General features: G+C 33.2%; 1 protein-coding gene across 1 annotated transcript; it reads left to right on the forward strand.

The window, feature by feature from the left end:
- Positions 1-535: 535 nt before the first annotated feature.
- Positions 536-3,622, forward strand: LOC114188220 (gamma-glutamyl peptidase 3-like). The gene is made up of 4 exons (XM_028076786.1): positions 536-932; positions 2,655-2,810; positions 3,065-3,232; positions 3,326-3,622. Exons 1-4 carry the CDS (start codon positions 615-617, stop codon positions 3,425-3,427), a joined length of 744 nt encoding a protein of 247 aa, XP_027932587.1. The 5' UTR covers positions 536-614; the 3' UTR covers positions 3,428-3,622.
- The last annotated feature ends 6,974 nt before the right edge of the window (positions 3,623-10,596 follow it).

A 10,596-nucleotide genomic window follows, 5' to 3' on the forward strand; every position in this document is an offset into this window, starting at 1 on the left:
TTGTGTCTAACTTTTTTTTTCTTCAAAAAGAAAAAGAAAACATACGAGAGTGAGATATAATTACAATTTGTGCAAAAAACTAAAAACACAATAAGAATGAAAAAAAAAGTTATCTTAATAAATATTTGGTTTAATTAATCTTTTGATTCATGTTATTTTTTTAAAATATTAAGTCGATTCTCTAGTTTTTTTTAGTCTTAATTTGGTTTTGATTTTTTAAAAAACTAATGCAATTTGGTCTTTTAGGATACATTTCTTTAAATATCTTAAAACGGATCAATGATTCTTTCATCAAAATTGAAACTCTTAATATGAATGATTTGCTTTGTTGATATAATTAATATAATTCTACTGTCAATTTTTGACAAAAACAAAAACTAAAAAAAAAATTAAACTTAAATATTTTTATTTTTTATTATCTATTAACTTTAGAGATATAAAAACCCACGTTGTCATTCCAATAAAAAAGACAAATAAAGAGGAAAGGACAATTTAGTAATAAAGGTGAAAAGGTGGGCCTTTAAAAAGGAGGCGAGAGTGGGAAAGTTAGTTATGTCCCTGAGAGGAAGCCAACGAGAACAACACCAAATCGTTTCTGTGTGTGTCTCTCTGAGATGGGTGAGGTCGGAGAGAAGAGGTATGCGGTGCTGATGTGCGGTGAGGATTCGGAGTACTTGTTGAAGATGCACGGAGGTTGTTACGGGATGTTCGGGAGAGTGTTGGCGGAGGAGGGAGAGAGGTGGGACCTGTACAAGGTGGTGCAGGGAGAGTTTCCGGCCAACCACCACCTCTCTCTCTACGATGGGTTTGTCATCACCGGAAGCTGTTACGACGCCCATGCTAACGATTCTTGGATTCTTGAACTTCTGGAACTCGTTAACAGATTGCACTCTATGCACAAGAAAATCCTTGGCATTTGCTTCGGCCACCAGGTTCCTACTTCTCATATTTCAATTTCCTCCCTTCAATAATGTTTATGCTTTTTTAATTACTTTCTCTCTCATATCTCATAGATCTCACAATCTATTATTGTTTCATTTTTAAATCTTCACAAAAAGGACCTCACCAATATTCTAATAACAATATAGATAAGTCTCATTTTGTCGTACTCTTGTCAGTGATGTTGGAAGGGTTGGTGGTCCTATCCACAATGATCTTTTAACAGGAGATTAATGTTTGAAATGTCTTACATTTTGTAACTAAACACTGCACTGCTCTATCCTGTCTTCTCCACGTCACATCTCCCAGGTTAAAATTTGTCAGTGCCGCATCTAAATCTAATTATTCAGTAACGATATTTAATTATAAAAATTTGTTGGGCAGTTAATTCTATTATTTCAATTCTTAGACAATCCATCAAAATTAATTTATTAAAAACATTTTTTTTAATTAAAATGTTATTTTTACGTATTTAATGGGAAACTTTTTTCTTTAACGATGAAAAAGTTTTAGTATTATTGGTTTTTCACCGATCAAAATCATAGATTTGATAAGATAAAAGGACGTGAAAAGTTATATAATTACACATGAAAAAAATTATATATTAAGATAGTATAAATGTAATTTTTCATTCACATTATCTTAACTGAATATTAATTCTGAAAAATTGTAACTTATTCTTTTTAGTTTTTAAATTGAACGTACATACACCATAGTACACATTTATGGTGTTAAGAGCATTCTCGAAAAGTTGTGAATTTTGGGACGGTCGGATTAATTGTCTTGTGTTTCATAATTAATTTTTATTTTTCGTGAGGAATATTATACATTTTTAATAATTTCAAGAATATTTTGGATGATTTCTTTTGTTTTTTCATTACAATGTTTATAAATAATTTAAGTTTTTCATTGAGTGAAAACTTCAAATTATTTATTTATTTTTAGTTCTTTCAAAATGGAGTTAATTTTTTTTTTCTTTTTGAATTTTGTTTCTTTTCATTACCTCGTATTTTAGATTTATGTCAAGATTTTAGATATAAAGAAACAATATTTTTATCTAAAAGAAACTCTCTTCGTGATAATTGAATGTTGTTATTCTTTCATTTAATATACATTTCTCTCTTCCAAACCATATAATTCTCAGACATTCTAAAATTTGAAAAACTAGTATACGTGTATGGAAATTTATTGTATATTAATAACATTCTTCTTTTTGGAATTTTTGTGCCAAGATAATATTCCCTTCTTGCATGCTCATGCTCCTAATTTGTCTATTTTGGTCCAACAAAAAAAAAGAAAAGAGGTGAGCCTGTGTTCTGATAGAAGGCAAAATAAAGCGAGCACAATGATGTAATTTCATTTTTAAAATATCTTATTGAAAAGAGAATTTAAAAAAGAGTGAGCGGAGTTAATAATTTGAGGGGATGAAGGGGAATGTAGAATTTGGATCTTGTACTGGTTTTCTGTGTTGTTTCTTTGTCTTGTCTTCAAATTACATTGACAGTGACTGATTTTAAAATTTTAAAATATTTTGAAAAGATTTTTAAAGTAATAATATAGTGTATTTTTAATGTTCAATAGAAAATATATAAAAAAATTAATAGAAAATTTGGACCGGATGAATTGGTTTTGTTTGGATTAACAAAGAGAAAATGATGATGTGAGTTGAATGAATTTGAGATGAAAGTGTATAATGTGTTGAATATGTGTAACAGATAATTGGGCGTGCATTGGGAGGGAAGGTGGGTCGGTCTACGAAGGGTTGGGACATTGGTGTTAAATCTATAAACATCTCATCATCTCTGCCATTCTCTTTCTCTTCTCTCAACCTCCCATCACACCTTTCCATACACAAATGCCACAGGGACGAGGTCAGTATATCTGTAACTTTTTCTTTTGGACAAGTATATTCTGACTATTAAATTTTGATAACTTTCTCTTATAATATGATGTGCCATCTTTTAAGTGATTTTGAAATATTGAGAATAAAAAAATATAGAGATGGAGAACCATTTAAAAGATGTCACGTAAACAAAAATTATCAAAATTTAATAGTCAAAAAATCATTTTCCATTTCTTTTTCTTCTTCTTCGAATTATGGTACACATGTTATATTGAACTGCAGATTCTAGAGCTCCCTCCTAAAGCACACCTCATTGCTTCCTCAGAAATGACTGGAATTGAGATGTTCAGCTATGGAGATCACATCTTTTGCATCCAAGGCCACCCAGAATTCACCCACGACATCCTCTTCCACTTTATAGACCGTATTATTACACGAAATTTGGTCCAGGTATTTTATGTTTTGTTTTGTCTTGTCTTGTACTGTTTCTTCTGATCTGTCTATGTGGTCGAGTTTTATGGTGTTTTGTTTGGAATATTTTAGGAAGCTTTTGCTTTGGATGCAAAGGATAAGGCGGCACTACTAAAACCAGACAAGGACATTTTGAAAACATTATGCGTCAATTTTCTGAAGGGGCGATTGTGACTCTCATCACTTGCTACTATTCAATAAGATCAACACTGTAAAATAGTACCAGCGTGGTAATATTTGAGATGTTATTATTAGTCTGATTAATATTTGGCATGCTAATGCTATGTTGGCATCCATTATGAAGAATGAGTGTAATGTACCAGAATTCCACAATAATGATCTTAGGTAAATCCGAATTTTTCTTCTTAATACTTCAAATTTATTAGTATTTTACGTTATCAACAAATGATGCCAAGTCCACCCACGCTGATTAAGCCCTTATTTTTTGGTGTAATCCATAGCATCCTATTCTCTTTTAGTTGAGAATAAACTCCTTTCAAATATGAGGATTAAATTTAACATGAGAATCCAGATCTTTTCAATAAAATTTTATAAGAATCTCTTGCGAAATATAAAAGGCGCAGAACTAAATTAATATTCCTGTAATAAAACTAGTTTAATATTGAAATAAATTATAGTCGGAAAAAGTATGCAACCTAAGTTATATTTTCGTAATATTCAATACCTTATTTAATATATAACTTTGATACAAAAGATTATAACAAATTAATGTATCTTTAAGAAATTGGCGATGTATAATATTTCAGTTCCACCATTAAGGTTAAAGTTCTGTGGATCCCTGGAAAATTATCGATTTATAATATTTTAGCCTGTTATCATATATATTGCTTGAGGTTTTATGTAAAAGTAACACAAGAGGAGGGAGACTTGAATTGTGTCATCAAAAAATATTATGGCACTTTAAAATTTATTCCTTTTTTATTTTTTCGCAAAAGCAGATTTGGATAGAGAAGGGAAAAAAATTACACAAATATATTTTACATTATTTTTTATCAGCACAAACTGATTTTTGGGTAGTACCTACGAAAACCTTTCATGCATTACTAATTGTAAAGTATTACAAATATTCTTCAATATTCACACACGACATCAACCTAAATAATCCTTTTATTTGCTCTTTCAATCAAAATTTCCAAATAATTTTTACACAATAGTCTCTATTTTGGATTAAGGTAGATACTTCATTCAATTTGAAAGATACAGGAGTTATTAGATTGTTTTATAAATGGAGGAAAAGACAAATAGCATATACAGAGTGCTTTTGAAACTTTCCAAAGTGTAAGCATTAACCAAAATATTATGAAAAATAATTTTTTAACGACTAAATATTAATAACTTTCTTTTACGATATGAAATTATATATTTTAAGTAGCTTTTTATTTTATTTTTATTTTTTTATATTTTAAAACTATTGAAAAAATGTCATCTCATATTATAAAAAGAAATAATTATAAAAGTATTATTGTCTAAAGATAATATCACAACACGTTAACATACATTTTTATATATTCCAAGAAAATACACAATGCTTCTTTAACTTATTACGTTAAATAAGAAGAAGACAACAATCTATATATAATTATGACCAAAGTGATTAGGGTGGTTTCTTCTTACACCCCATTTGTTTTCACCTGCAACCCCTAGTTTTTGAACTCTCGCACGTTTTATCTGAGTTGTGGTAGTGGTGGAGCATGCATTCTTTAATGGTGGTTGCCAACTTTTACATAATACAATATTATCTAGGAGTATACTATTTGGATATATAGGACAATCCAAAATTGTAGTGATTGCTAATTTTTAATGCTACAAATGGTATGATTCTAAAGGATTTTTTATGCAATGATTCGGAAAAAAACACATAAGTATCATGAATCCAAAACGCTTATTCTAGAAAGCAATGGATACAAATTTCAGAACACGTATTTTGGATCTCTTAAAAAACTCTAAAACAACGTGTATTAATAATAACAAAGAATGTATAGTAAATAACGCTGACTATTTATTAAAACAACTTTCATAAACTAACGAAGAATGAAAGACATCATATTATTAATTAATTATATTCACATAGTACTTTTTTTTGTATCACTTTCTATAATAGTTACTTTATCGTTTATTATATTATTATCTTATCATGATTAATTTATTTCATAAAATTTGTGTGATTATATTACAAACACAAAAAAATTCCACTGCAAACATACTCAGTGGAGAAAAGGATATTCCTATAATTTCCTACTAAATCTTATAATTTTAATAAAATAATAAAATAAACGACGCAAAGTGTCAAAAAAATAAAAAATAATAAAGTTTATCTTTTGAGTCGAAATAAACTAAGCTTAAATCAACACAAATGTTATAGCTGTTTGGATTCTAATAAGCTTGTGGATCAATTTTATATTTGAAATTGGTTTTACATTCTAAAGTCAATTTCATTTTTGGCTGTTTGGATTTCAATAAGCTTGTGGATCAATTGTATATCCATTTTTTTTTATTTTAATTAGCTTGTAAATGGATTTTATATTCATGTACTCTTTCAGATTTTGATCCGTTCAATGTTGAATGTAGTTTATTAACGGATTTGTATAAATAAACTCAATGCAGTGGGTATCGTGACAATTTTATATTAGTGCATGCAAAAATATTGAATGCGAATGTTATGTTTTCTAAATGAATATGAATGTGAATTTTAAGCATGATTATGACTTAAAAGCGATGGCTAGCAGCAACAGTAATAAAAATATTTTAAAATTAACCGACGATAAGTTTTTTAATTCTTTTATTGAAGCCGGTAGACACACGCGCTGCATTTTAAAATTAATTAATTAATTTTTTAGTGATGTCGCATTAAAGGTGAGTGAAACCCACGTTTTCAGCATGGACGCATGACCGTCTCTATTTTTTTATTTAGAGTGGGTTTTTCAATGATAGTGTGTGCTTTTTATCGACTCTTTTCTCCATTAAGACAACGTGTATTAATAATAATAACGCACGTTTTCAATCATAGTGTCAGCTTTTGATGAACTATGTTTTCCATTTTTGTATAGTGCTAAATGGAGCTGTCAAAATAGGTTAAAATTTCCTAGCCAATTAAGCTCATCACTGATTCAGATTGGGTTAGGTTGAAATTTATCTACAAATTTTAATATGTGTTGATTTTTGACCCAGCTCATTTGGAACCCGACTCATCCGGGTTGAACCCGTAGTGAGCCGGGTTAGCTCACTTATCCACAGATAAAAGGGTCACACAAATATATTTTTTTTATTAAATTGTGTTTTACATTTGGGTCATGTTAAATTATTTTTTTATCCAAAACATAAACAATTTGTATTTTTTTTTATTTTGGTTTGTATTTGGATTGTATAAAAGTTTATTTAGACTTTAATTATAATTACATTTTAGTTTTGACTGAAAAAAAAATAAAAAAATTATATTTTTTTAATTAAGTGAACCCGTGAGCCAACCCGTTTAACCCGTCAACTCGTGGTGGGTCGAGTCGGGTTCGAATTTTTTTGGCTCGCTAAAAAGTGAGTCAAGTTGGGTTGGCTCACTAAATCATCAACCCGTGGTGGGTCAAGCCGGATCGGACCGGGTTATCTGTTTTGACAACTTTAGTGCTAAGGAAACGTGTATTAATTAATAATAACAAGAATGTACAGTAAATAATACTAATATTTATTAAAATGGTTAAATATTTAAAATTAGAATTAATCTCTATTAATTTTTTTTACCAATTAGTTTTCTAACTTCTAAAAATGTTTGAATTTAATTTTATTTTAATCAAGTTAAATTTATTTGATATTTTATGTGTTGTATAATATTTTTTAAGCTTTTTATCTTATTTAACGTATCGTTTCAATGTTAGACATAAAAAAAGTGTTTGAACCCTCGTTAAATATTTCTGGTAAATGATTTGACACACATATATATGTATTGAAAATAGATATGTAACCTAACTTGTAATATCGGTGTTCAATAATAATTCGAGCGAACCTCGATAATATTATCCTAATTCTTTTTCCTCTTCTTTCTTTCGTTATTTTCTATCAGGTTTCAACATGAAGCCTTAGACACCTTCTGATCCAAAGCTTTGATGATGGTAGGTTTAAGGAGTGGTATGCGATGAAGAGATGAACGGTGACTGAGAGAAACTCACACCCAGAAAACCTACAATAGTTCCATGCAGAGAAAAAACACTTCCGAATTACATGTTCTACATGTAGACAAATAAGTCTCTCTAGATAAACACTCTTTGTATTCAGATTTTGTTGTATCTTGAAATGAAGCACTACATGGTCCTTTTATAGGCTTTTGGACATTACCCTTCAACTACATTCATTAAATATAACTACTACCTAACTCACAATTAATACAACAACTTTTAACTACCCACCTTCCAACTACCAACTACACACCTTCCAACTACCAACTACCCACATTTAAGTTTACCTAACAAAATCCCCCCATAAACTTAAATGCTCTTCTTGTCCTTCATTCCAAGTATCATCTTGTTGTTCTCAAACAGAGAGGATGGCAGCGGCTTTGTAAACATATCTGCAGCTTGTGCACGACTTTCAACGTGCTCCAACTCTACATTTCCTTCTTTCACTTGTTCTCGGATGAAGTGAAATCGAACATCAATGTGCTTGCTTCTCTCATGATTGACCGGGTTCTTTGCCAATTCAATGGCCGACTTGTTATCAACTTGGATCACAGTCCCCTTTTCTTGCTTCAATTCCAGTTTGCTTAGAAGGTTTCTAAGCCAAACTGCATGGCAGACACTCCAGGATGCTGCAACGTACTCTGCTTCACATGTTGACAGTGTTACAATGGGCTGTTTCTTTGAAAGCCAGGTGAACGCCGTGCTCCCCATGAAGAATACATATCCAGACGTGCTTTTCCGGTCATCAACATCTCCACACCAATCACTGTCTGAGTAGCCGACTAGTCGATAATCATCCGTCCTAGTATACATCAGACCAAGTGACACAGCTCCTCTCACATACCTTAAAATTCTCTTTAGGACCTTCCAATGAGTATACCTTGGTTCCTCCATATACCGACTTGCTATTCCAACACTCAGCATTAAATCTGGTCTGGTATTTGTAAGATACCTGAGACTTCCAATCAGACTTCGGTATTTGCTCGCATCAACTCGGTCTCCATCTACATACTTAGAAAGTTTTGTGCCAGGTTCCATATGGGTGGAAACCGGGTTGCAACTTGTCATCTTGAACTTCTTTAAGACCTCCTCAGCATATCTTTCCTGCGACACAAAGATACCGTCCTTCCCTTGAATGACTTCCAAACCAAGGAAATACTTCATAAGACCTAAGTCGGTCATCTCGAACTCCTTCTTCATCACTTCTTTAAATGCTTCAATTAGCTCAGCATTATTCCTGTGAAGATAAGATCATCGACATAGAGGGCAATGAACATCACATCTTCTCCTTTCTTCTTTATGTAAAGAGCATGTTCATAAGGGCACTGCTCATACCCATTCTTCTTGAAGTAAGTGTCGATTCTTTCATTCCATGCTCGTGGAGCTTGCTTCAGGCCATAAAGTGCCTTTTTCAATCTCAACACTTTCTTCTCTTCGCCTCTTCGCATGTATCCAAGTGGCTGTTCAACATATACTTCCTCCTCTAAGACTCCATTCAGAAATGCTGACTTCACATCCATCTGCAAGATTGTCCATCTGTGTTGAGCTGCTAAGGAAATCAACAACCTGATTGTTTCCATCCTCGTCACTGGAGCGAATACTTCATCATAGTCTATTCCTTCCTTTTGCTTGTACCCCTTCACTACGAGTCGAGCTTTGTATCGCTCAACTTCTCCTTCAGCGTTTGTTTTCTTCTTGTACACCCACTTTACGCCAATAGGCCGAGCTCCTTTGGGCAAATCGGTTAGCTCCCATGTGTTGTTGCGTTCGATTGCTCCGATCTCTTCATTCATTGCAATTTGCCACTTCTCCTCCTGCACGGCCTCTTCAAAGTTCAAGTCTTCCGAATCTGCCAAGAAACATACAACATGTACTTCGTCAGTCGAGTTGTATATGTCTTGCAAGCTTCGTGCTCTAGGCTGTAGAGGTTCATCTTCTTCATCAGAGATCTCATGATCTCTCACAGCTGGTGGTGTATCTACTTCCAAACTTCTAAACTCCTTCTCCGCGTTGTTCCACTTCCACTCGCTCTCTTCATCAACTTGAACATCTCGGCTCATAATCACCTTCTTTGTTATTGGGTTGAACAACCTATACGCCTTGGTTTTTTCATCGTACCCAATAAACACGTACTTCTTGCTCCGATCTTCAAGTTTGGTCCTTTGTTGAGCTGGAACATGACCATAAGCAATGCTGCCAAACACTTTGAGGTGAGACACACTCGGCTTTCTTCCACTCCAGACTTCTTGCGGTGTCTTTTCGTTCAACTTAGCATGTGGACATCTATTTTGCACATAGATGGCACATTGCACTGCTTTCGCCCAGAACTCCTTAGGCAAGTTCTTGCTTTTCAACATTGTACGAACCATGTCAAGTATGGTTCGATTTTTCCTCTCAGCTACTCCATTCTGTTGGGGTGAGTATGGTGTTGTCAGAAATCTCCTTATTCATTGCTCCTCGCAATACTTCATGAGCTCGGATGAGATGAACTCGCCTCCTCGGTCAGACCTAACTGATTTGATAGGCATGTCTGTCTCCTTTTCAACCATTGCTTTAAACCTTTTAAACACTTGGAACACCTCGAATTTCTTCTTCAAAAAATACACCCATGTTTTTCTTGAAAAATCATCTATGAAAGAAATGAAATACCTTTTTCCACTGAAAGATTAAGGGGTAATTGGTCCACAAATGTCTGTGTGAATTAATCTAAGTTGTTCCTTTGCCCGGTACTCGGCAGTCCTCGGAAATGAGGTCCTTGGATACTTCCCGAGCACGCACTCTTCACAGAATTTCTTTTCAAACTCCACAGTCGGGAGTCCTCGCACCATCTCCTTTTTCACCAACTCAGCTAGTCCACCAAAATGCAAGTGGCCAAACCGGAAGTGCCACATCATAGCTTCATCCTTCACGTCAAGTTTCAAGCACCTCTCTTGGACTATTTTCAAGTCCAGCTTGTACATCCTGTTCTTCTTCATCTCTACACGGGCAATCAATCGATCCGACTTGTCTTTCAAGTATAGTACTCGATCTTTCATCAAAACCGAGTAGCCTTTCTCCATCAGCTGGCCCATGCTCAATATATTGCTCTTGAGATCGGGTACATAGTACACATCTCTGATTTCTCCAACTTGGTCGTTCTTCTGTAGGTACCAGATTTTA

This window comes from Vigna unguiculata, chromosome 6 (genome assembly GCF_004118075.2).
Source record: "Vigna unguiculata cultivar IT97K-499-35 chromosome 6, ASM411807v1, whole genome shotgun sequence".
Taxonomy (NCBI): domain Eukaryota; kingdom Viridiplantae; phylum Streptophyta; class Magnoliopsida; order Fabales; family Fabaceae; genus Vigna; species Vigna unguiculata.